The 23,272-nt window shown below is 51.3% G+C and overlaps 11 protein-coding genes across 11 annotated transcripts; 5 read left to right on the top strand and 6 right to left on the bottom strand.

Annotated features, from left to right (window-relative positions):
• Positions 1–535: 535 nt before the first annotated feature.
• BDZ99DRAFT_288476 (uncharacterized protein) lies at positions 536–1,707 on the top strand. The gene has a single exon (XM_033714080.1). It carries the CDS (start codon positions 805–807, stop codon positions 1,588–1,590), a length of 786 nt encoding a protein of 261 aa, XP_033577727.1. The 5' UTR covers positions 536–804; the 3' UTR covers positions 1,591–1,707.
• Positions 1,707–5,660, bottom strand: BDZ99DRAFT_561164 (DEAH-box RNA helicase-like protein). Its single transcript, XM_033727312.1, has 3 exons — positions 5,411–5,660; positions 4,153–5,304; positions 1,707–4,100 (listed from the first exon to the last, which is right to left on the bottom strand). Exons 1-3 carry the CDS (start codon positions 5,639–5,641, stop codon positions 1,824–1,826), a joined length of 3,660 nt encoding a protein of 1,219 aa, XP_033577728.1. The 5' UTR covers positions 5,642–5,660; the 3' UTR covers positions 1,707–1,823.
• A 144-nt stretch (positions 5,661–5,804) lies between these two features.
• BDZ99DRAFT_508258 (uncharacterized protein) lies at positions 5,805–6,433 on the top strand (the record flags this gene model as incomplete). Its single annotated transcript, XM_033724310.1, has 2 exons — positions 5,805–6,013; positions 6,101–6,433. The coding sequence occupies exons 1-2, from the start codon at positions 5,852–5,854 to the stop codon at positions 6,431–6,433; spliced, it is 495 nt and encodes a 164-aa protein (XP_033577729.1). The 5' UTR covers positions 5,805–5,851.
• Positions 6,434–6,552: 119 nt separating this feature from the next.
• On the bottom strand, positions 6,553–8,909 carry BDZ99DRAFT_497729 (HET-domain-containing protein). Its single transcript, XM_033723539.1, has 2 exons — positions 8,356–8,909; positions 6,553–8,237 (listed from the first exon to the last, which is right to left on the bottom strand). The coding sequence occupies exons 1-2, from the start codon at positions 8,714–8,716 to the stop codon at positions 6,580–6,582; spliced, it is 2,019 nt and encodes a 672-aa protein (XP_033577730.1). The 5' UTR covers positions 8,717–8,909; the 3' UTR covers positions 6,553–6,579.
• Positions 8,910–9,431: 522 nt separating this feature from the next.
• Positions 9,432–10,557, bottom strand: BDZ99DRAFT_288539 (uncharacterized protein). The gene is made up of 3 exons (XM_033714081.1): positions 9,951–10,557; positions 9,506–9,899; positions 9,432–9,448 (listed from the first exon to the last, which is right to left on the bottom strand). The coding sequence occupies exons 1-2, from the start codon at positions 10,365–10,367 to the stop codon at positions 9,663–9,665; spliced, it is 654 nt and encodes a 217-aa protein (XP_033577731.1). The 5' UTR covers positions 10,368–10,557; the 3' UTR covers positions 9,432–9,448; positions 9,506–9,662.
• Positions 10,558–11,332: 775 nt separating this feature from the next.
• BDZ99DRAFT_462090 (Actin, gamma) lies at positions 11,333–12,977 on the top strand (the record flags this gene model as incomplete). Its single annotated transcript, XM_033719757.1, has 6 exons — positions 11,333–11,385; positions 11,486–11,516; positions 11,669–11,724; positions 11,831–11,861; positions 11,922–12,693; positions 12,746–12,977. Exons 1-6 carry the CDS (start codon positions 11,379–11,381, stop codon positions 12,974–12,976), a joined length of 1,128 nt encoding a protein of 375 aa, XP_033577732.1. The 5' UTR covers positions 11,333–11,378.
• Positions 12,978–14,037: 1,060 nt separating this feature from the next.
• BDZ99DRAFT_462092 (MFS general substrate transporter) lies at positions 14,038–16,122 on the top strand. Its single transcript, XM_033719758.1, has 7 exons — positions 14,038–14,479; positions 14,530–14,580; positions 14,645–14,790; positions 14,842–15,097; positions 15,146–15,287; positions 15,345–15,647; positions 15,711–16,122. The coding sequence occupies exons 1-7, from the start codon at positions 14,153–14,155 to the stop codon at positions 15,986–15,988; spliced, it is 1,503 nt and encodes a 500-aa protein (XP_033577733.1). The 5' UTR covers positions 14,038–14,152; the 3' UTR covers positions 15,989–16,122.
• An 803-nt stretch (positions 16,123–16,925) lies between these two features.
• Positions 16,926–17,809, top strand: BDZ99DRAFT_462093 (HMG-box). The gene is made up of 2 exons (XM_033719759.1): positions 16,926–17,299; positions 17,354–17,809. The coding sequence occupies exons 1-2, from the start codon at positions 16,999–17,001 to the stop codon at positions 17,530–17,532; spliced, it is 480 nt and encodes a 159-aa protein (XP_033577734.1). The 5' UTR covers positions 16,926–16,998; the 3' UTR covers positions 17,533–17,809.
• A 1,332-nt stretch (positions 17,810–19,141) lies between these two features.
• Positions 19,142–19,441, bottom strand: BDZ99DRAFT_462094 (uncharacterized protein). Its single transcript, XM_033719760.1, has one exon. It carries the CDS (start codon positions 19,396–19,398, stop codon positions 19,147–19,149), a length of 252 nt encoding a protein of 83 aa, XP_033577735.1. The 5' UTR covers positions 19,399–19,441; the 3' UTR covers positions 19,142–19,146.
• Positions 19,442–19,759: 318 nt separating this feature from the next.
• Positions 19,760–21,030, bottom strand: BDZ99DRAFT_570090 (uncharacterized protein; the record flags this gene model as incomplete). Its single annotated transcript, XM_033727953.1, has 1 exon — positions 19,760–21,030. The coding sequence occupies one exon, from the start codon at positions 21,028–21,030 to the stop codon at positions 19,927–19,929; it is 1,104 nt and encodes a 367-aa protein (XP_033577736.1). The 3' UTR covers positions 19,760–19,926.
• A 908-nt stretch (positions 21,031–21,938) lies between these two features.
• BDZ99DRAFT_508263 (putative alcohol dehydrogenase) lies at positions 21,939–23,093 on the bottom strand (the record flags this gene model as incomplete). The annotated part of the gene is made up of 3 exons (XM_033724311.1): positions 21,939–22,310; positions 22,346–22,860; positions 22,916–23,093. 3 exons carry the CDS (start codon positions 23,091–23,093, stop codon positions 21,939–21,941), a joined length of 1,065 nt encoding a protein of 354 aa, XP_033577737.1.
• Positions 23,094–23,272: the final 179 nt, after the last annotated feature.

A 23,272-nucleotide genomic window follows, 5' to 3' on the forward strand; every position in this document is an offset into this window, starting at 1 on the left:
TGCCTTAAGTAAAGTACGCGACTGTTCTAAGGGTATATATTTCATAATATTTTAGGTGTATTTCAGAAATTGGGAATCCATGCTTGATGCCGGGCGATGACATAGCACACTCAACAACGCAAGCAATTGCGCAGTGTGTTAGAGCTCACGCTATTCCAAACCGTATCGCACAGTGACCAATTTCTTTTTGCCTCCTGAAGATCCCGGTTCGAATCACGGAGCGAGTGAATGCTTTTGCATTCACCATTCTTTTTTAGGTGACCCTCGTGATTCACCGTGCATACTGCACTCAGTTTTGTCAACAAGTCACATCTGGTGTCATTTAGTACCATTCATAATCTGTCTGAGAATTGGCTGTGTCGTGATAACCGGCTAATGTCCTTGTTGGTTGATCTACTCTAAAGGGCTCCACAACTGGTATTCTGCTCCGCTCGGGCCATCTAAGTTCCGAACCTTTGTCTCTTAATTCAAAGATTGAAGTTGTCGCGAAGTTTGCACAAACCTTCCTTATTTCTGTTAGCCCACCCTCCATCCACCCTTTATCGCCCTCTCGACTTGTGAGAACTAGTGCTTAGCCTATCAGTAACAATCTCGGAAGAATGACGCCTAACGAATCGAGGGGATGGAAGGGATGTCGTCATTGCCATCCAGAAATCAAAAAAGCTTCAGCTACCTAGGCTATGGGGGGTTTTTTTGACACCTTTAAGATATATTTTGCGGAAATTTGTAGCTCATATGCTCAGAGGGTTGCAAAGGCCCGCGCAGGTAACATTCTGAAATCCAACAAAATAGGGATCGACTTACATGAGACTCCCATGTTTTATCTCAGCCTCATCGCTATGTAGTGACTGCCAAGGTGGCACAGTGGACCACTCTCGCCGCAACTCAGCCCCATTCTTCCCGACTACGCCTCATCTAGATACTATGACCCCACCATTTCCCTCCAAACTATTTCTTCCATCAATATCTTCTCCATCGGTAAAAATGTCCGTTCTCACATCATCCTACGCGCGCCCCCTAGCCGGCCTTCAACTCCCCCCTCTCCTCCAAGGCCTAGTCCTCTTATCTTTACTCGCGCTAGGTGCTGCTATCTTCACATGCGCAGACCACTACGTGCGTCTAATCAAATTCATCCAACTCTCCGCCAACGAAGAGTTAAGGACCGTCACCAGCGCGAACGCGCTAATCACATTGGTCCGGCGCCACGAAGACAGGGCAACAAGACGCATCAATGAAACACGCGTAGTAAAGTCCTCCCACATATCCTCAAAATGCTCACTCACACATTGCCTTGTTCAGAACGCTGGACTCCTCTGGCCGTTCGTCGTTTCGGAGATCTCCCAATTGGTGGCATGCTTCTTTGCTGCGTCGCTCGCACAGATTTCATTGCTTTATGGGTATCGCTGCGGCAGATTCCATGTCTTCTTAATCGGTTTGGCTTTCCTTGCGATATCGCTTGTCGTGGTGCCATGGTCGACGTTTGGAGTGCTTGCTGTAATTGTGGCTTTGCTTCGGATGGTTGGGGGTAGGGCGAGGAAGATGGATGAGAAGGGAGAGATTGATGGAGGTAAAGGAGACGACGAAGTGTAATATTGGAGAACAGCTTGAGTGTACTTCTTTTGACGTTGAAGTTCCAGGAGAGTGGGGATGCGAAAAGGAGATCTAACTCGGTGACACACTCAAGAGGGGTATCAAACTGATAGTCGTGAAAAAGACTGGACGGAGAAGAGTTTCGAGAGTAGCGTAGATTGCATAGCGTATACGATTTCTTGCGACATCGGCTTCGCGCCAAATTTCAATAGGGTATCACTATCTCACGCTCATTATCCTAAGATCTTCTCAATGACCCAGCCTTGCACGCCTTCTTTTCTTTGAATCACTCTCCGCACACCCAAACTCCAACCCATGCCCCCTTTTTCGCCAACTAGGCTGACTTCCACCTCACACTCTCTCCGCTCTTGTCCGCCCTTTGCTCTATGTGCTTCAACAATCCTGCCTTTCGGTTTCGATACTCCCAGCAGCGGTGTGCCCAAAGCAAGATTCACGAGCTGGGGTCTCGTAATAGGTGTCAGAGGATGCATTCGTGTTCTTGGAACCTTCGTTCCGTTGATGGTAGAAGGTGCGGCGCGCTGCAGATGGGAGTAGATCATGAAGCCAGGCAGCTTGGGTATAGAAACGCGAGCGAGCAATGAAGAAGGATGAAGATAAACGAATTGCTCCGCGGGGTCGTCAGTGGTCGGTCGACCGACGTGGGAAGGGAAAAGCGTAACGTAAGGAACCTCAATTGCCGTCCTGGGCTTCCGTGACAATTCTGGTGGGACTGGTGCCAGGTCTGCACGCATAGCAACTTGATCGATGAAACCAGCAGCACATATCTGCTTGAGAAGTTCTAGCTGCTCTGTACTTGGAAGTGGTAGTCTGGACTTGTAATCTCCAATTGACGCTGGGCGATGTGTGCGCACAATCGCTGATAGCTGGGAGCGTAACTGGCTCGCTTCGTTCATTGCTTTTGCATTCAAGAACATCTTGTCGCAAAAAGCATCCGTGTTAGACTCATATGCATAGGCGCAAACCGCGTTGTTGAGCTTCATACAGTCGCTCTGTTTCGCGTTCTTCGAGAACTGTGAGAGTGCCGCGTTGTATGACTTGCGAAGCGCTGATCGCTCCGCAGCTTCGATGTTGTCCTGCTGAGTTCGGATTGCATCAAGGTCTTGGACTGGTTCCCTGAGACCAAGCTTATTCTCGGGAATGATCAATTCTGGAACGGAGAGAGCTGAGACTAGGGCAATAGTCTCGGCTGTGAGCTTATGCGTCATGCCCATGACTAGCATTCGCGCAAAGCGGGGGTTGAGAGGATACAGTGATAGCTCATGTCCCAATTTGGTGACTTTGCCATCCGCAGATAAAGCTCCCAAATACGAGAGCAGTTTCTCAGCTTGGCGTAGGCTGTCACGATCTGGAGGTGTTGGAAATGGAAAGGTGGACACTGGTGCTCCCATGCTCTTGAGTTGTAGAACGACCCCTTCGAGTGGTGTGCGCATGATCTCTGGAGAAGCATACTCTTCAAAGTCTCTTTCAAACACAGCCGACGAGTATAGTCGGTAACAATGTCCTGGGCCAGTTCGACCAGCACGACCAGCACGTTGATTAGCACTAGCCTTGCTGATCCATCCGACTTCAAAATTCTGGACTCCTGTAAGCAGGTCGTACTTTTTTTCCTTTGATCTTCCGCAATCGAATACATATCGGATGCCTGGAATAGTCAAACTCGTTTCAGCAACGTTGGTCGCAAGAACTATGAGCCGCGACCCATCTGGCGGTGGTTCAAAGACTCGCAGCTGCTGGTTTGTAGGTAGTTGGGAGTACAATGGGAGTACATGTACTTTCATGATTGTACTCTCGGCAGACTCTTCTCCGATGTTGAATTCTTGCTCGTCCTCGTCGTCGAAGCCATCGACAATTGATTCATCATCTGATCCGTCCTCGTCCCGATAATCATCGGCTTTGCCGCCGAGGTCTACATCTTCGGTTTCTAGAGGGGCATCGGCAGCTGATATTCGTATCGGCGCAGATTTTGCTTCCTGCCCTTGAGTTGAAGGATAAGCCTGCTTGAGCCTCTTTGCCAATTGCGTGATCTCGTTCTGCCCGGTGAGAAACACAAGCATACCTCCACGAGGAAGCTTCTTATGACCTCTACTGACTTTTTCGAAAGCCTCTTCGACATAATCTCTCTGCGTTCTCCTTGCAAAATGGTTGGTGACAGAGTATTGTCGGCCTTCAGCTTTCAATAATGGCGGAGGCCCATGCCGGAAAAGCCGTCGGTTTTCTGTGAAGTCTGAGATCCTTAGTGTTGCTGACATAATGATTAATTTTAAGGGCTTATTGCTCGGATTATCTCTTGCCATGTTCGCCCGAAGGTCGACGATCCTACTTAGCATGCCAATCAGGATGTCTGTATTGACGCTCCTCTCGTGTGCCTCATCAATAACGATAGCTGAGTACTTGGTGAGGACGAAGTCTTGCGATATTTCACGTAGAAGAACACCATCTGTCATGAACTTGATAGCGGTCTTAGAGGATGCCGAGGAGTCGAATCGAATCTGGGGTCAATTAGCTGTTAATCCTTTAGCCTTCACCACAGTTCAATCTCACCTGATATGAAACCTTTGATCCAGCCTCTCCAAGCTCGTCGCCAACTCGTTTGGCCATGCTCACCGCTGCCACTCTTCTGGGTTGTGTGACTCCAATCAAGCCAGGGGTTGGACCATCTGGAGCTCCGTATCCCGATTCGAACAGAAATTGGGGTACTTGGGTGGTTTTACCGCTTCCAGTCGCACCCCAGACCACTACGACATCATTGTTATGAATTGCCTCCATAATTTTCTGCTCCTCAGCCACTATGGGTAGAGCTAAACGAGACTCCTGAATCTCTGGTGGCCGCTCAACATGCACGCTGAATGCTTTCCTAGTAGCATCGGTAGCCGTATTACTCTCTAGCTCAGGAGGGAGTGGGTCCATTTCAGGGTCTCTGGGCGTGAAGCTGATAGGTCTTGTAGAAGTTTCTGTTACAATGGACGAAGGAGTGAAGCCGATTGCTTCATGTCTCTGCTGGGTTGCCCACGCCTTGAATGCTGATGTACGCTCTCTCCTAGATGCCTTCGTCTCTTCATTTTCGCTAGACGACATTTCCTCATCTTCGTCTTCGGATGATGAGCTAGAATCGCTGAGTCCAGATTCTTCTTCCGACTCATCCTGGGTTTCGGAGTGATCATCCTCTGGTACCCGCTCATCTTCGGAATCTGTGGCCATATCCTCCTCTCCAGAGCTGAATCCTTCCCATTCTGGCTCTTCGACGACCGGCATAATGGCACTCTTCGGTTTTGTCCGTTTCCGCTTCTTAATGATCGGCTTGCCCTCCTCGTCGACTTCCAGAGGTCTTTTCAAGCCACTCCCAAAGCTAGCCACTGGCTTTTCGACCGGGCGTTCTTGGCTCTCTTCCCTAATCTCTTTCGTAGTAATTGCCTGGGGTTGTTCTGCGTCTTCCATCTGGTCCTCGTCGTCCTCTTCGCTGTCGCTTCCGCTGTCCTCAGGAGCTCTAGTCTTCCTCTTCTCCAGAATAACAGCCTCATTCTTCTCCACATCAATCCCAGCCTGCCGCTCCCTCAACGCTCTACTAAGCTTTTCCCTCGCGCTCTCAGTCGTCCGTCCCAACTTCTTCGAGCTCTGGTAGAGCGAGGTATCGACTTTCTGCTCCGCAAGTTTCTTGAGTAGGACAAGATTCTCTTCTTTCTTCAATTTCGTGTCCTACACCCAAATTACCCACATTAGCACATTCCTCACCCAACAGCACAAGCTCCCAAAAATTCTCCATTTCGAGAGGTGTAAATCTGAGAATTGAATTGAGGCCTACGATATATTTCTCCAACCTCTTCGCCTTCTTCCCAGACATCTTCCCCTCTTGTGCCCCCTTCAACTCATCCCGCAGCTTTCTCCGCTTCTCCTCCCTCTCGAGCTTCTCTGCGGGGATGATGAGCGTCGCATTCGAGTCTGCTTCGGTGGGTTCGGGCGCATGGCTGGTCCCTTGTGCTTTCTGGCGCGCGATGGCTTTGTGTTTCCTCTGCCGGGGGACAAATTTCGCCATCTTCTCGTCGTCGAAGTTGCCAAAAAGAGTTCATTTGAAGAGGTTCAAAATTTCGAGATGGACGACAGGGATCGTAAAGGCGGTGGCAGAAAACAATTTCGCCAAGACTTTTGCAACTCCCCGCCTTGAGCTTAGGATGTTCACCATCACACAATTCCAAGCTCTCTGCAAATTCTACACTTGGACTGAGGTGCTTGATTCTCGTAAAAAATGGCAGAAGCGGAGAGTTACACCGTAACATCCTCCCCCTACCCCGCCCGCACCAAAACCGCGTCCGCGAGCATAAACAGCATCCCCACCACCGCGACATCGATCTACTTCGCCGACAAGATCGTGCTCACGGTCACACAAGCTGGGCGATTAGCGCACTGGGTACATCCATTCTCCCCCCATATTATAAAAACTCCTTCCCTCCCCCAACTTTCCACCCATCGCAAACTCAACTAACACCCCCGGCAGCTCCACGTCCCTCTCGACACCGAATCCCCCGCTTCCGAAGCCCCCCTCGAGCCCTCCTTCACCGACCCCCCCGACGACGAAAACTCCGCAGGTCCACCCTCAGACCTTTTACCGCTTTCGCATCTTACCGCGACGACGGTGTTAGGCGGCACGGTGCCAGTGCTAGATACGCTAGGCCAGCTGCTGGCGACGCAGATAGCGAGTGCGATCGCGACAAGGGATGCGGCGGAGAGGCGGATGGTGGTTGTGGGGTTGGGCCTGGATAAGGGGCTGGTAGGCCGGGGGCGGGAGGGGTTTGCGGAGGTGGTGGGGTTGGTTTTGGGGGTATTGTAGGGAGTGGGAGGGTTGGGATGGGAAGGGAAGGGGAGTATATGGCATAGCACGGCGTTCCAGTTGCATAGCGTTGATATACCCAAAAGCAATTCAAGAGGCTCAGATTTCACGAATGATATGAAGAGGATAAAGGAGGTAGATTGATGCTATATGATCTTTACAATGGCGTCATTGATGACTTCGGCGTCTTTGAACCAGTCGTCAACAGCTGGCTGTGGTAGGTCCTGGCGTTGCTGATATACCAGCAGGCCGATGCGTTCCCATGCGTCATCTACCTGCCGTAGAACCAGGAGGAAGAGATAATGTTGGTTCCAAGACGCAGCGTTCAAATACAAGAACTTGAGACAGGCAATTCGCGTTTTGAGGCTGACTTGATGCTCGCCGTCTGCGAGGAGGTCGTAGTCTGCGTAGAAATGGCTAGGATAGAGGTTTCGAAATCGACCGGGTATGTTGATATCGCAGATTTCTGATTCGGATTCCTCCGTGGTCGTGCCAAAGATAAGTTGGCCTTGCAAGATGATATGGCTACCTTTGAGAGCTCCCGTGGAGTCTGGTCCTGCGAGAGACACATCGACACTTAGTAGCTTGGTACGAAGGACGAGAGGACTTCCGTGATCATGATCTCGAGCCTTTTCAGACATTTTGTCGATGGTGCCCTGGAAGCGGTACTTAATTGCATCAAGAACTGACTTTGCCTCTCTATTCGAGACAGAGGCCCAACTCCAGGTCGGCGCTCTCCAGACATACGGCCGACAGAACGATACTGGCTCATTGGTTGTCCACAGCATATCTTGGGTTAGGGTGCTTTCCCACAATCCTGCAAGATATCGAGACTGTATCGTCTTTTCCATAACCTTAACAGCGCCAGATATAGCAGGGAAGATGTCAGATTCGTACGAGAATCTCATCCGACTGTAGTCGGTGACCATATCTCTCCAGGCTTTAGCAGTCTGTGAATGGCTGGCTTGGTCCAATATAAACTTCTGGTACTTTTGCTTGGGTTGCAACCAGAATGTGTCCCTCGGCAGTTCCGTGCAGCTACACGTACTGTGCGTCATACACTCCCACATCATCTCGTGTTTGCCGAAGTGAAGTACGCGGGGACTCAAAAGGCGCTCTTGAAGAACCCAGCCTCGAGTCGTGAGAGGGTGGTCCAGCTGAGTGTGCAGTAGTTTTAGCTTTTCTCGAACAAAGATTCCCTTGTAGTTGGGTTGGTTGCAGACGCTCTCCAGTCCGAAACATAACTTCCGTGTTTTGGTTGGGCGGAAAAGACCTTCTCTAGACCCAAGCGAGGCGCTAGCTGCCAACGTAACAGCTGCGTTGCGATAGATAGTCCCCATGATAGTAGATTGCTCATTCCAGTCGTCGGCATCTCCCTGAATAATGCATAGGCTATCGATCCACAGATATCGAAACTGCAAGCGGCGGGTGAAATCTATAGCTTCTTGGAAAGTCTTAGGTAGACTTTTCCACGGGATGCTTTTCCTGTGATTATCAAGGTTTGCCCGTGTTGTCTGGAAATGCGGCCTTTCGCCCCAACAGTGGCTCAGACATGTGTACATGCAGCTGACTCCTGGGGGAATATCTTTTAGAGTAATTTGGGTGTCCATTTCGGAAGTCCCTAGTCCTACATCGAGGACCCGGTAGGTCACTTCGATCGATCTAGTGGTTTGGCCGCATAGAGACCCGTGATTCGTGATGCAATCGATCATCCATTCGTTCGCAGTCTGTAAGCTTTCCTCTGACTTCGTGTGGTCCGACATGAGACAAACTCGCGGGATGGTCTTTGGTATTCGAGAAATTTCTGGAGCAAATCAGTTGCTAGGTCAAAAAGCTCTCTTGTTCTTCACACGTGAGAAGTCGTCCCTATTCACAGACTCCCTGGGTATGAGAAGCGAATCAAGGAACTGATCCACACTAACTTTCGAGAGCGCAAATCTCAAAGCGTTTTTCACCAAGCTTCACTTCTAGCCCTGACCGGTGGAGGCTTACAATACACAAATCAGAAAACAGATAAGCGCCTTCAGGCCAAAACAGTAGAGCGTCGTAAGTGATGCTGCATAATGTGCAACTTTTTTTCATCGCAGATGTTTTCAAGTGTTGGATCGAGAAAATCAAGGATGGACCTTCTAGAGCGATAGCTTGCAAGCTCTTGCATACGTCCTCAGCTGAGAACAAAGTCGGAGAAGGTGTAAAGGAATACGGTTCGACTGATGTGCTGTCTTGGTGAGGTTTTTTTGAGCTCTGGCGTGCACCTTCGGCGAAGAACCCGTTTTGATCCATAAGTAGAGAAGAGACGACTTAGGGACGGCAGGTAAAATGAAGGTTGACAGACTTTGCAGATACAGAGTTTCTAGGCATCATCACAAAGCTTATGGTCTATCCGCAACGCGAAAAGAAACTCATATACGGAAACATGGCTGCGGAAATAAGGATGGAAGACCGTTGATCATAGCAGCACGAAAGGCAATAGGTGTGTTTGTTGTTTGAGACAATGCGAAGGTTGATAAAGAGAAAAAGAAAAAGTTGTTGCAAACTTAGGCGCCGTGCTTCGCGTGTCATCCTGCAGGTCGTACCCGAAGGAGTGCGGCACAGCACCTACATGGATATGCGAGAGGCATTGTGATAGGCTGCGTTTTGAAAGACATATCGAGTAACTTATTCGATCAAAGAATCCCATGTTGGATTCAAGTTCAGTGAAATTAGACCATTAGGCCTCCTGAGTATTTATAGCAGTTGTAGAATTTTGTCTTCGAAACCCATCTTTCAGCATTCCACCTGTAAAATCATTGCTGCCTGCTTGAGAAGTTCAGACGAGTCTTGATAGGGTATTTGTTTTCCAGTTTAACAGTAACGCCAATTCATTTGTTGTCCGTCGTTAACGTAGTCTGTATGCGAGCTGCCCACCCCATTATTGGTACAATTTGGACGCTTTAGAACCCCAGCAATCTTAAAATCTATAAAATGTAAAGTACAGTTTTAAGGTTCTATATACTATCTAGCTCTTCCTAATAGCTAAGAGAAAGTTTAGAGCAATATAGAGGCATAATTCAATTAGATTATGGGTATTACCTAATTTTGGGGGCCAAAACAAACCAAAACTTTGCTACGGCTAAACAGGGCTCTTAAAATATCTAAAAGAATGAATATGCATTCTTAAAATAGCCATGTATATTATCATTCTAAGTCACAGCTTGAAATATCTTGTGGTTGTTATAGCACATCTCAATTATGTCAGTTGGGACTCCAAGGCCGTCCTCCAAGATAGCAACGAGTCTGCGTCAGCTGCATCGATCTTGTCTTTCGGTTTGTGGGTATCCGGAAGGTGGGCAATGATATCGTCGAGGGCAGGCTGGTAGTTCTGGGCGGTAGAGTTGAGCGCACGAATGGCTCTCTTGCGTACATCCTTGTTAGGGTCTGTGGTTGCCAGTTGGACCAGGGTAGGAATTCCACCAACAGTGAGGAGCTGAGATGGGTTAGCGAATAAATAGCTTGACCTAGATGTGGGACTGCTTGCCTTTTCCTGGGCCTTAATATCATTCTGTACAGCAGCATGGCAACAAGAGGCAGCCAGCGACCTGATCTCGACATCCTCGCTGTTCAGCTGTTCCAGCAACGGGGTCCACAGGCCTCGAGGTCCTCCTTTGTATTGCTGAATGTTCGGAAGATTATTTGCGTTGTCCAGCTTCTCTACCAACATTCGGAAGTCTTCGAATGCTTTGATGCGATCTTCGAGGCCGATATCTCCCGCCGCATTTTTTACTATCAGCAAATTGTCCGCCATCCTCTCGGCGTCCGATCCGACATGGAAGCCAAGAAGCGCGGCCAGTCCTTCAGAGGGCGGAGCTGCGATGGGCACATCTGCGTTCTGACGCGATGCTTCGGAATTCTGGACGCTCCATTTGAGGAGGTCTGGGAGGGCGGCTGAAGTCATTTCGAGCGTTTTTTGAGAGCGTGAGATGCAAGGCAAAATGCGAAAATATCAAGGCAAGACAAGAGGACTGCAAAATGGAGGAGTCGAGGCGCGAGGATAGTCAGTTATACTCGTCTGAAGTGCTGCCAGCTGCACGAAACATGAAATAAGTTTGGAGCTAGGGAAGCTTTTCGCGAGAGCCGAGAAGGAGCCACAACCTTCTCTAGCATTCCGTCAGCGAGCACACCTCTCTCACCAAGCAGACACAGTTGTAGCCTAGCAAGGCATTCGCAGCATGCGGCTTCAGCTCCATCTCCAATCCCGCGCACAAAGACTGGTGCCTGCAGCGGAAATCCGCACTCCACGGTGCTCCGCTCTCGCAGCGGCTCGATACCCCACTATCACGTGATGCTCTTCCATGGCGGTGAACCGTGGGAACTGGCTGGCGATGGCTGGGGAACTGCGAGCAGGGCGAGGGTTCGAGGACAGCGGCACACGTAGCACTACTGCTCCCACGGCGTCTCTGCAGCGCCAGGAGTGGAACAACGGTGTGCTCTTGGCGCCGGCAGTGCATTTTGGCGCTGCCTGCTTGGTGTTTGTTGAGACTCGAGCTTCATCATGCTGTGGCGGCGAGAACGCGTGGCAGCGGAGCAGGATGCAAATAGAAACAGTGCAGCCTGGCAGAGTCTGCAGTCCATATAAGAACAAAGAATCCGCTGCTTGATTACGATAGACACTGCTGCTGCTCGCCGGCCGCCATCGTCACCCACCGCACAGCTCTTGCCCATTTCTAGCGGGGCCGCCTGTTGTCTGTGCGTATTTAGTTAGCACACCAGGACCCAACCTCGCCTTCGCACCTTCGCCCACACTACAACCTCATCGCCGCCGTAAGCCTCTCTCCCTCACCACCGCGAGCAGCATCTCCCGCCCTCCGATCTCTCCCCAGCTAATCGCCAATTCCTACAGCCACTCCTAATTGCAACCCGCCTGCTCCCCGCACATCGCCTCCTATCTCCCCCGTAATCAGCAGCCATGGAAGGTCAGCTCGCACCCGCTCTCACCACCTGTCCATTGCGCTTCTCGGCCATGCGCCTCGCTGTCTAGCCATCCCATACTGACCTATACCTCACCATCTACAGAAGAAGTTGCCGCCCTCGTCATCGACAATGGGTAAGACTTCCCCTCCAAAATTCAAGCCGCCGCATCCCTGTCGTGGGGTATCTGCGCTGGCCACGGCCACCACGCTGAACAGTGTGGAGTGGCCCAAACGAGAGCTGCCGCTATGGCATATGGAAAGATGGCCTGAGCTGACCTCTTCACAGTTCGGGTATGTGCAAGGCCGGTTTCGCCGGTGATGATGCGCCTAGGGCTGTTTTCCGTGAGTACACCTGCCCCGTCAGCATGGCTGGAGTCTGCACCAGCGCGCTACCAGACTCCACCATGCGGCTACTTTGAAGCAAGAAGCAGAGTCTAATCAATCGCAGCGTCCATCGTTGGTCGGCCCCGTCATCATGGGTACATTCCTCCCCTTCCGAGCCTCGCGCCACTGGCACACAGCAACTGATGGATATACAGTATCATGATTGGTATGGGCCAGAAGGACTCCTACGTTGGTGATGAGGCACAGTCCAAGCGTGGTATCTTGACGCTGCGATATCCCATTGAGCACGGTGTCGTCACGAACTGGGACGACATGGAGAAGATTTGGCACCACACCTTCTACAACGAGCTGCGTGTCGCCCCAGAGGAGCACCCCGTCCTCCTCACCGAGGCTCCCATCAACCCCAAGTCCAACCGTGAGAAGATGACCCAAATTGTCTTCGAGACCTTCAACGCACCAGCCTTCTACGTCTCCATCCAGGCCGTGCTCTCCCTGTACGCCTCCGGTCGTACCACCGGTATTGTGCTCGACTCTGGAGATGGTGTCACTCACGTTGTCCCCATCTACGAGGGTTTCGCCCTTCCCCACGCCATCTCGCGTGTCGACATGGCCGGTCGCGATTTGACCGACTACCTCATGAAGATCCTTGCCGAGCGTGGTTACACTTTCTCCACCACCGCCGAGCGAGAAATCGTCCGTGACATCAAGGAGAAGCTCTGCTACGTTGCCCTTGACTTCGAGCAGGAGATCCAGACTGCCAGCCAGAGCTCCAGCTTGGAGAAGTCCTACGAGCTTCCCGACGGGCAGGTCATCACTATTGGAAACGAGCGTTTCCGTGCTCCTGAGGCGCTCTTCCAGCCTTCCGTCTTGGGTCTGGAGAGCGGTGGAATCCACGTCACCACTTTCAACTCGATCATGAAGTGCGATGTCGACGTCAGGAAGGATCTTTACGGAAACATTGTCATGGTAAGTCAAACCATGGGGCGTCTTTGAAATTTCTCGGCTAACAGATTCTTAGTCTGGTGGTACCACCATGTACCCCGGTATCTCCGACCGTATGCAAAAGGAAATCACTGCTCTCGCCCCGTCGTCTATGAAGGTCAAGATCATCGCTCCCCCCGAGCGAAAGTACTCCGTCTGGATCGGTGGTTCCATCTTGGCTTCTCTGTCTACCTTCCAGCAGATGTGGATCTCCAAGCAGGAATACGACGAGAGCGGTCCTTCCATTGTCCACCGCAAGTGCTTCTAAGGTGAGATCTTTCCATAAGTCGCACTCAGACACTTGATTCTAACATCTCGAAGCGCATGCGTCTATGCGAATATCGACAGAATCAGATTAAGCCTACTAGCGAAGGTAACGTGTTGGAGCAACCTCGCTGTGTCAGGGCTTTTCACATGACAATTGTTCACAAAATGGCGAGGTTGACCAGAGTTTGGGTGGATTTTGTTATCGGGCGAGCGTGTAGCCAACTGGGGTGTGGTGCATGGTAGTTATGGGGACGGAAAGATTGTAGCTTAGAAATCCTGACACTCACCCTTTCTTCAACTGCTCCCAATTCCCATGGTCGTTAGCATTTCCTTCCCTCCCTTATCTTTTGGCTATTTCGAGACTATGTTCTGTGCGGCTTCATGTGCGGCTTCTGGCCGGTATGAAATTCAACGAGAGTGCTTCTGCTTATTCTTCCTGCCACTGCATGTGGCGTCTCGCAACACGGCTGGGATGGTCTCAAGGGATACGCTGGTTAGCAGTCTCGCTGGGTGCCTTACAGTAGCTTCCCCTTCCTTAGATGGCCATAAGTAGTCGCAGCAATATTGAAAAGCGGAAGAGACACAGCAACAATTACATCCAATTACTCCATAATGATGAGTCTATTGAAAGTAAAATGCAATTGCCCTGAGCTCGCGTCTTCTGAAGATGTAGTATCTAGATCTCTATCTTGGAGAAAAACAAGCATTGGCCATAACCTTAATCAAACCCCATGCTCCCACCCTCACATTCAGGCAACCGATGATTGCAAGCCGCAAATAGGAAACCTTGTTTCTTGTGTTTCACGATAGCACTGTGTCCCAGACCGCGCATAGCCGTCTGCCGTCCCTCCCGTTGAAGCAATTTCAACTTCCTACCCGGGTTAGCAGATCGGCTTTAGTTCGAAAGGAGACCAACGAGCGAGCACCCGGTCAGGCATCGAAATTGCGTATGCTGATTGGAACAAACTTATATCTTACAGCGAATGCCTGGTTTCTTTTCTACTTTCCCTCCAGTTGAATAGTCGTCTTTGTTCGTTGCTTACAATTCACTCCGGGATCTTCATTAACAGGGCTGCTTGAAGCTAGAGCGAGCGAGGCTTGTCTAAAGAGCTTATTTTACATCTCGACTTCGTTTCAACAACAAAGATCTCTACGTACGAAACACAAGAACGACGCGATGGCTCCCGCAAAGCCATTAAGCCCGGACGGCGTCCGGGCTGCAGACGAGACTACACCTCTCCTCGTCGCTCCCACCACCGAGCCGAATGGCGAGAGCGCAACCGCCGCCATTAGTAATGGTAAAACCGACGATCCTGAAGAACAACATCAAGACGAAATCGAAGAGGAAGATGAGCCATTGCCAATTGGGCAGATTCTCCTTCTGTGCTTCGCAAGGCTGATGGAGCCAATTGCCTTCTTCGGCATTTTCCCATTCCTCAATAAGATGATTCATGAGACGGGAGGTGTAGACAAGGCGGACGTTGGATTCTATAGTGGGTTGATTGTGAGTGGTTCACCAAGTGCGGAAATACACGAGAAGCTGATTTAATATAGGAAAGCTTGTTTTCGCTCACACAGGTGTGTGTCATGATTGCATGGGGACGGGTATGTTGCGTTTTCATCATTCTCTTCTTGACTTGTGAGAAAGATGAATTGACAGGCATGATAGGCTGCGGACCGCATTGGACGAAAACCAGTACTTGTCTTCTCATTGTGTGGCGTTACAATTGCCACAGGGGCTTTTGGGTTCAGCACTTCCTTTTGGCAGATGGCTTTCTTCCGGTGTTTGGCAGGCGTCTTTGCCGGAACTATCGTGTAAGTATTCTTCAAAAACTCGTGAGGTGTAGCGACTGAGGAGAGTGATAGAACTATTCGGGCGATGATCTCGGAGAACAGCACCAAAAAGACTCAAGCACAAGCTTTCAGCTGGTTTGCGTTTTCGGGCTATATTGGTATATCCCTTGGACCGTTTATAGGCGGCACTTTAGAGAACCCAGCAGAGAAGTTCGCTTTCTTCAAAAACATCCAACTCTTCAAGGACTTTCCGTACGCATTGCCCACCATTGCTATAGCGTCCTTTGGATTCGTCGCAGCAGTCATTTCTGCGCTCTTTATCAAAGAGGTTCGACTCAAAATCCCAATTCAATGTCTCATGCTAATTTCGGGCTAGACTCTGCACAGACACGAGAGTAAAGGCTCGACTGACAACACTCCACCTAAATCGACATGGGAGATCATTAAAGCCCCTGGTGTGGCGATAGTTCTCGGATTGTATGGCTTCACCATGCTCATGGCATTCGCATATACTGCTGGTGAGTCCTACCTCGAACCCCTCGAGGCATGAACTCAACTGACGCTCTAATCATCAGTACTGCCTGTATATTTGTTCACAGACATCAAACTAGGAGGTCTACAATTTCCACCACTAGGCATTTCTATCGTCATGGGTGTCGGTGGTCTAGCCCAAGCAGTCTACCTGCTTTTGATCTTCACTCCGCTCCAAAAACGATTTGGTACGGTCGGCGTGATGCGACTCTGCGCCTATGTCTGGCCCTTTTTCTTCAGCTTAGGTCCGATATTGAATACCTTCCGCCGCCATGATGCCATGGTGCCTTTCTGGGTCTTCGGTCCGTCTGGATTGGCCCTGGGCAGTGGAGTTGCTATGGCTTTCAGTAAGTTTTGCAGTCATCTTTCAATCCAGCTTATCCATACACCATGTGTTTACCACCGCATAGCTGCCGTCCAACTTGCTCTCAATGACATTTCGCCCTCGCACAAGGAGTTCGGGACGCTGAATGCGCTCGCTCTGGCAACTTCGAGTGGTACTCGTGCTTTCGCACCCGCGTTAGCTACGAGTATCTATGCTGTTGGTGTGGGAAAACAGATCGCTGCTGGCCATCTCTTCTGGCTAATACTGATTGCAACGGCCTTATTGTATGCAGCAGCCGTGAGGTGGTTGCCAAAGAAAGCAGAGGGGAAGTATTACAAGAAGGTGGATACCGACGATGCGTGAGTACGAAAGACCATTTCCAAAAGCGTCACTATAGATCTATTCAACATGCATACCGCATTCCCAGGAGTCTCATCTCGTCTCCCCCAAAGTTTTGTACATAGATCAAATCCCAGCCTATGATTGGCCCACTACACCTACTCACGTGCTACTCTATGCGAAGCCACTAGCGCGCCACGTGATCTTTTCCATCTCATAGGAAATACCTCGCGCACGGCGCCAACGCGTCTTCCGCCGTCCTAAACCACACCACCATGGACAAACCGCCCCCGCCAACGAAGCTCTCCAAGCATCCGTCGCAATATCTCAAAACCTACGCGCTCTCGCCACGCGACCCGGTCCCTTTCAACAACTCTCCCGCACCGCAACAAGGCGGCCCTGAGCACGCGCACTTCTCGCCCGCGCCTACCCCGACGCCGCAATGCTTCGCGCCGCCGCCGCCGCCATCGCCCTACGCGCAAACACCCCCTGCCCCGATCCCCGCCATCTACAACACAGGCTTTCGCCCGCCGCCCTTGCAATGGCCGCAGTCGATTCCTGCGCACTCGCTGCGCCTGATGCGCGAGTACACGACTATCTGCAACTCGCCGGGGGTGCAGTCGCAGGGCGCGGTCGCGTTGGCGGACTTCAAGATCTTTGGCATGGGCGTGATACACCTGCATGAGAAGATTGAGAGTATGTACCGCGGGCTGTGGCAGCGGGCGGGGGAGGATGCGCGGAGGGATGTTGGGTGGGATTGGGTGGCGGAGGCGGAGGGGCGGGAGATGGGGACGGGGGCGCCGTATCAGAGGCCGCAGGCACAGGTGGAGCCGCAGCAGGCGAAGAAAAGTGGGAAGGCGAAGAGGCCGGGTGGGGAGGAAGAGATGGAGTGGTTGTTTGATGGGGTTAAGTGGAAGAGTGTGGGTGGGGAGGGGGGGAAGTTGCAGAGGAATGGGGAGGGTCAGCATAGGAGGAAAGAGAGTGGACATCAGGGCGTGCGGGGTGGAGAGGGCGGGAGCTCGAATGGGCCGCCGATGGGATTCTTCCCGCTGCATGATGTGGTGGGCTCGAATGCACACGCACAGGGCCAGGAGCTGCCGAAGAAAGTGAAGAAGCACGACAGCAAGAAGGTGGATAACAGACACAATACAGCACAAGAGACGAGCGGGGTCCCAGTATACTTAGAAGCCTCGGACGCGAAAAAGAAACATAGACGGAAGAGCCAGAAAATGAAGGATCCAGATGCCCCGAAGCATCCTAAATCGGCGTTCATTTTCTTCAATTCGACGGAGAATCGGCAGAAGTTGAAAGATGAGAACCCGGAGATGTTGTTCAGTAAGTTTTCTACGTCTGCCCTATTTGAAGCGTGTAATCTAACATGTCACACAGAGGACATCGGAGCCAAGATGGGTGAACGATGGAAAACCATGCCAGCTGCCGAACGCGAAGTATACGAGAAGCATGCTGCCGAGGAAAAAGAGAAATATCTGGCGGCGAAGGCGGCGTACACCCCCAAGGTTTCGGTGGAGGGGAGCAATGACACGGATGTCGATATGGTGGATGGCTAAGGCTGGAAACGGAAGCTTGAGAAGTGATTCTCAAGGACACAAGCATTGAGAACGGAGTTTTGGCACCGCAGGAGCTCCGTTACTGAGGAGGGATATGAGTGGTTTGGTCATCACGGTTCGTTTTCTGGCTTGGTATTGCGAATGCATACGTTGTTAATTGGGAAAAAGTACGATAAGATACCCCGTAGACGTGTCTCATAGATTATTACGAGGCAGTTAATTAGATGGGAAGAGCCTCTGAGCTCGTTAGACTTCATTAAATATCTTTCCCTATAACGAAAGCTCGCCGAAAGTGCATTCCGTCGTTTCGCCGATCCTTTGACGACTCAGAAACGTGTGTGAAATCATCATATCGCTCCACCATGAATCTCTCTTATCACAAATCGTTATCAAACCAGGTTTTGAGTTTGTTGATGGCAGTGATCGAACATTACTTAAGTACTCTAAGGTTGGCCGTTGCCCCTTCCCTCTTGCTGGGAATCTAATGAACCGTTGTTTAGCGCTTCTGCCGGCCATATGAACATATGCCCCCTTATAAACACTCTTACGTGACGAGAATTTCCGATTTTTGCTGATAAACCCGTGAAATTTGATTTGCAGACTTCTTGCGGTTGATTTGCGTTGGGTCCATTGGCGATGTATTTCGTTATTCGGAAGTATGTACAGCATGCTTCGCTAAAGGGGCATGTCAGTCCAGCTTCTCCCAACAATTCGTGTAAATTAACAATTAAAATTAATTAGGTTGAAGATGTTTGAGGAGAACTAATACAGGCATGTTCAGAACTGAACAGTTGATAGAGCAGCAAATTACGCAACGACTGACAGAACTTCCAAGCCAAATACAGAAATTGAAGAGGGTCTTACCACTCGACTTCCTTGTCGTCCACATCGGGCCCCTTCGAGCCACACTTTGGACATGATCCCTTCCATGATATGCCCCGTGCAATAATGCTCATCGCGACTCTTTGGCCAAGGAAAAAGCACGTGTCCCAGTCCCAATCCACTTTTTGAGTTCCAGTCTCGGCAATGACGAATTCTCCGCGATCAATTTTCCGCGGGTTGGTATTGTGGGTCTCGCAATTAGCCCTCAATACTGCCATCAAGGCCTTTGCGGACCTAACGAACTCCAAGTGGAACGGACCGTGTTTGCCGAAAGCGTCGATGAGATACGCTGGCTGCTGTCGATCAATCTGGGGAGGGATACGGATGATGAACCTCTAAATATCCATAATCGCCTGGAAGACCTGGATGTTCACCCGTAGCACTTGCGCAATTGCTTCGATAAGTTGCTTCCCCTGCTGCACGACCGTCGTAACACTATCGGACACCGCCGTCAACTTCCCCATCCACAAGAGAGATACACCCTAAATCTTTCCCATGAGCGTCTTATGATTCTCCTCTTGCTGCCCGCGCATGCAACGCCACACTCCCCATCTGCACCGTCAGCAACAACACCTCAATCCCTCCCCGTATGCCCCTTCAAATCCGCCCTAAACCTCTCCAAATCCTCCTTCTTACACACCGCCCACTTCATCTTCATCCACCCATCCTTCATCCTCTTCCCCTCCCCCCCCCTCTCTCTCTTAGATGCCCCTGATACTTAGCCGCTTTATCTCAAAACCCATCGATCGTCCGCTGACACTGCGCCACCGCCTGCGACAGCGCAACCCGCTCCACATTCTGCGAGTCGTGGAGCTCGACGCGTTTCACGCGGAGCAGGGCGCTTTCGAGGGTGTAGAGCTCGTTGAGGAGCTCCCGGAACTGGGTGCCTGAACAGCTGCTGGAGCGCGGGGCGTCGATCACGGTGGAGGTGAGTTTGAGGGCGGCGAGGAAGTCGCCGACGGAGAAGCCGAAGCAGATGGACATGGTGAGGAGATTTAAGGGAGAGGCATGGTTGGGAAAGAGGGAGAGATGGGGAGGGGAGGAGGGAAGTGGGTGATGTGGGAGGTGTGAGGCTGTGGCTGGGTGGGCGTCCGCATATGCATATGCAAAGCCTTGCGGCGAGGCTGATTTGGTGCCGTGTTGGCAGGCTTGGGAGAATGTAGTTGGTACATTGGAGGAAAGCGGTACCTTTCTGTTCCTTTGGGTTTGGGCTACTTGGAGATGCTTATTTGGCATTGATTGAAGATTTGCTGTTCAGGTGTTTTGTCAGGTGCCGTTTCCAGTTCCTAGGTCATCAGCATATCTACATGATTTTTAAAGACAGACAGTGATCTAAGAACTTATACCGCTAATCATTCTACAGATGAAGGGCTTTATCTTACAACGCGTAAGTAATACCAGCACTCATCAGACCGTCATCAGATATTTACAATAAATGCAGTAGATGCAATAAAACAAGAACGCCAGCCGTAAGAAACCGTTAAGTCTATAACAATCGGGTTACCCAACGCCTCATGGAGCCTCATACATCTGCCGCGTCTGCCCTGGCGCCTCGTACAACGGCCTCGTCTGCCCCGGAGCTTCATACACCGACTGCGTCTGCCCTGGAACTTCATATATCGGCCGCGTCTGTCCTGGAACCTCATACCTTGTCGGCGCAGGCGTGCCCTGCGCCTCGTACACGACCCCACCATGCTGATTATATGGGTTTGGTTCCGGCGTTCTCCCTTGCAGCGGCGGTGTCGGTGTTTGCGGTGGCACTGGTGTGGCCGCCGCCCAAGGCGTCATCTTCGCTGGATCGTTCTGCCACTGCGGTGGTGACGCGGGCGATACAGCGCGAGAACTTGAAGATACCGATGCTGGACGTGGATTGAACGACGTTTGCGGGGGATTGTAGGGCGGGACCGGAAGCATTGCGTTCCTCCTTCGGTAGCGACGTCTAGCGCACTTATAGCCAACCGTGAGGGCGAAAATAACGGCGATGCCGCCCGCTATGCCGGCGATGATAGGGACCTTGTTATTTTGGAAGACTGATGAGGCAGGGTGTGACGATGCGGTCGGTGACGATGTGGACGATGTCGTTCGGCTAGTCGCAGTTGTTTGGAACCCATTCACAGCAGTTGTAACGACAGCGCCGGTGGCAGAGCTTGCAGCGCCTGTCAATGGCTGGGTTGCTTCTGGCGTCAAGCTCGTGTAATCATTGACGACGGTCCCGTCGGCGACCTCGAAGACCTGGGTGTCATCGTTGCAGCATATGCTTTCTGAGCTGTAGCAGCAGTATCTGTTGCCGCCGCATGAGACTACTCTCTGCCAGTTCGCCGCGTAGTCGCCTTGCTTGCAATGCTGGAAGCAGTTGGGTGAGTTCCAGTTCTTATCTGAGCATGCGCCGCGGAAGACGTAACCGCCCTTCCCGAATTGGCACAGACCGTTGGACAGGCACAGGTCGCCTTCGGCTGGTATACAGCATGATGAGAATTGGTCTCCGGTGCAAGCTTCGTATGCATAGTCCGTGGGGAATGAACCGTCGGGGTAGTAACAGGAGGCGCGGATAGCAGGGATCGCAAAGAGGGTTATGGCGAGACTGAAGATTGGGCTGGACAGAAGGGGGTGATGCATCGTGGAGACAGCAAAAAGATTGAGGGGTAGAAAATTGATGGCGACAGCAACATGAAGAAACCACGGAAAAAGGGAAAGGAGAAGATTGTTTTTAGAAGAGCTGAAGTCAACCTTGGAGCGCTTCCATCTCGCATGGTGTACCCCATGGTGGTGGCTGTAAAAGCCCTACCCAGACACCAGACAAGCTTCCAAGCAACACCAATTTGTTTAGCCTTGGTTTGACGCGCCCATGGGGCGTTCTGAGAGCGTGATACGCTCACCGAGCGAGATACAGGGTTAGTGTTGGTGGCTATGGACGGCCAGAGCCATGTGGAAAGCTTCTTTTGGAGATGAAGCTTGGCTGAATCTTGCAACCAATATTCCAACCCCAGACACCCTCCCAGCCTCACGGACCACGTGGGGGTGAAAGAAGTCCCCGGAGGCTGCCAACTGCATCGATATAGTACGCACATATTGAGCCGCAGGGCTAGCTTGACATGAGGTTGGGTGTCATGGCCGACGGCGAGCTGAGTTGAGACCCTGCCATCTCTCCGAGGCTGTTTGAAAGTGTAAACGAGATGCCCTCCTGAACACCAGATCCCATGCTCCGCCCCATTTCTTGTCGCGATGCCGGTGTCCGAATGCGTCCAGAATCGACGAGCTGAAGGCATGAAAACGCCAAAGCTACGATGGTTGTGGTCAAAAGAGGCGGCCCCTGGCTGCGAGGTGGGGATTGGCTCGGGAGCTAGACCAATTAGGTGAGGAGGAGAGTTCTTGATCAGCAGGGATTGTGCTACAACACCATCTCCTCTCATCCCTTCATCGACCTAAAGACTTTTGGAGCGTCCCTACCGTCAAGTTTTTCAAATGGCCTCAGCTGCTCATCTCAATGGTATCATATCGGTTCTATTTCTCGTTCAACCTGGTATCTATTGCACGCCCTTGATGATCACCTTGATCATGCTCTCCTTTCCTTGCCTCACCAGCTCAAACGCCTGCTCTACCTCCTCAAACTTGAAACGGTCTGTGATGAAACGCTTGACCTCAATCTTGCCGCTAGCTACAAGATCCACTGCGGTAGGGTAGCAGCCGGTCGTGTACCGAATTGAACCACGAATTGTAAGGTCGCGGATGCAAGCCGTTGTGATGGGAATCGTAACATTTTCCTTGCCCATGCCAGCTTGGACATACATGCCGCCCTTTTTTGCCAGGTTGATGCCTGTTTGGATGCAGCTCTCGGCGCCGGTAGCCTCGATCACAACATCGGGGCCTTCTTCAAGTTTGAACTCATCCTTGATCATCTGGGCGAGCTTGACGCTCCAGTCGTCGCTAACACATCCGCCGGCTTCGCAGGCGGTAGGAAGGCACCATCAGCACCGAAAGTCTTCGCAAACTCAAGTCGAGACTTGCTGATATCCACACCTATGACCTTCTTTGCGGAGTAAGATTTCGAAACAGCTTGGCACAGCACGCCAATGGGTCCACAGCCAAAGACTACAATCGTCTGGTTCGCACGAACCTTGCCGACTTTAGTAATCTGTACTGCAACAGCGACAGGCTCGACCATTGCGCCTTGCTCGAGGTCCATGTGGTCCGGAAGTGGCACGCAGTAGTCCGTTGCGACGATGTAGTACTTTGAGAGAGTTCCGTCATGGGGAGGAGTGGCGGCAAAGACGGTATCTGGGCAAAGGTTGTAGGAGCTGGAGCGGCAGTAATCACAGTGGCGACAAGGAACTCCAGGCTCAATTGCGACGCGATCACCGATCTTGAGGTTCTTGACGGCTGATCCGACTTCAACAACTGTGCCAGCGGATTCATGGCCTAATATGATAGAAGATTTGAGGATGAAGTCTAAGGTGTGGTCAGCAACCTGACTGTCTATTTCACACGATAAGAGTCGTCATACCTCCGATACGTCCTCTTTGCCAATAGTGGACATCACTACCGCAGATACCAGTTTGACCGATGTGAATTCGCACATCCCAAGCATCTCTCAACTTGGGAATTGGACGCTCTTCGATCGCACCGTCCTTGATGGCGCGAAGCACGAATGCCCGGTTCTTCTCAATTGTTTGTGTGGCCATTACGCAGAATCTAACAATGCAAGTGGGTGGGTATCACGAAATCTCTCAGTAGTCTAGAAGTGTGCTGAAAGAAACAGACCAGCTATCGGAGAAAGAAGTAGGACTGTATGTCTGTAATTAATGGAAGGAACAGTTTCACAAAGCTACCACGAGACTTCTAGATCCCCACCACGCGCGCT

Source organism: Mytilinidion resinicola (assembly GCF_010093595.1).
Source record: "Mytilinidion resinicola strain CBS 304.34 unplaced genomic scaffold BDZ99scaffold_8, whole genome shotgun sequence".
NCBI classification, from domain to species: Eukaryota; Fungi; Ascomycota; class Dothideomycetes; order Mytilinidiales; family Mytilinidiaceae; genus Mytilinidion; species Mytilinidion resinicola.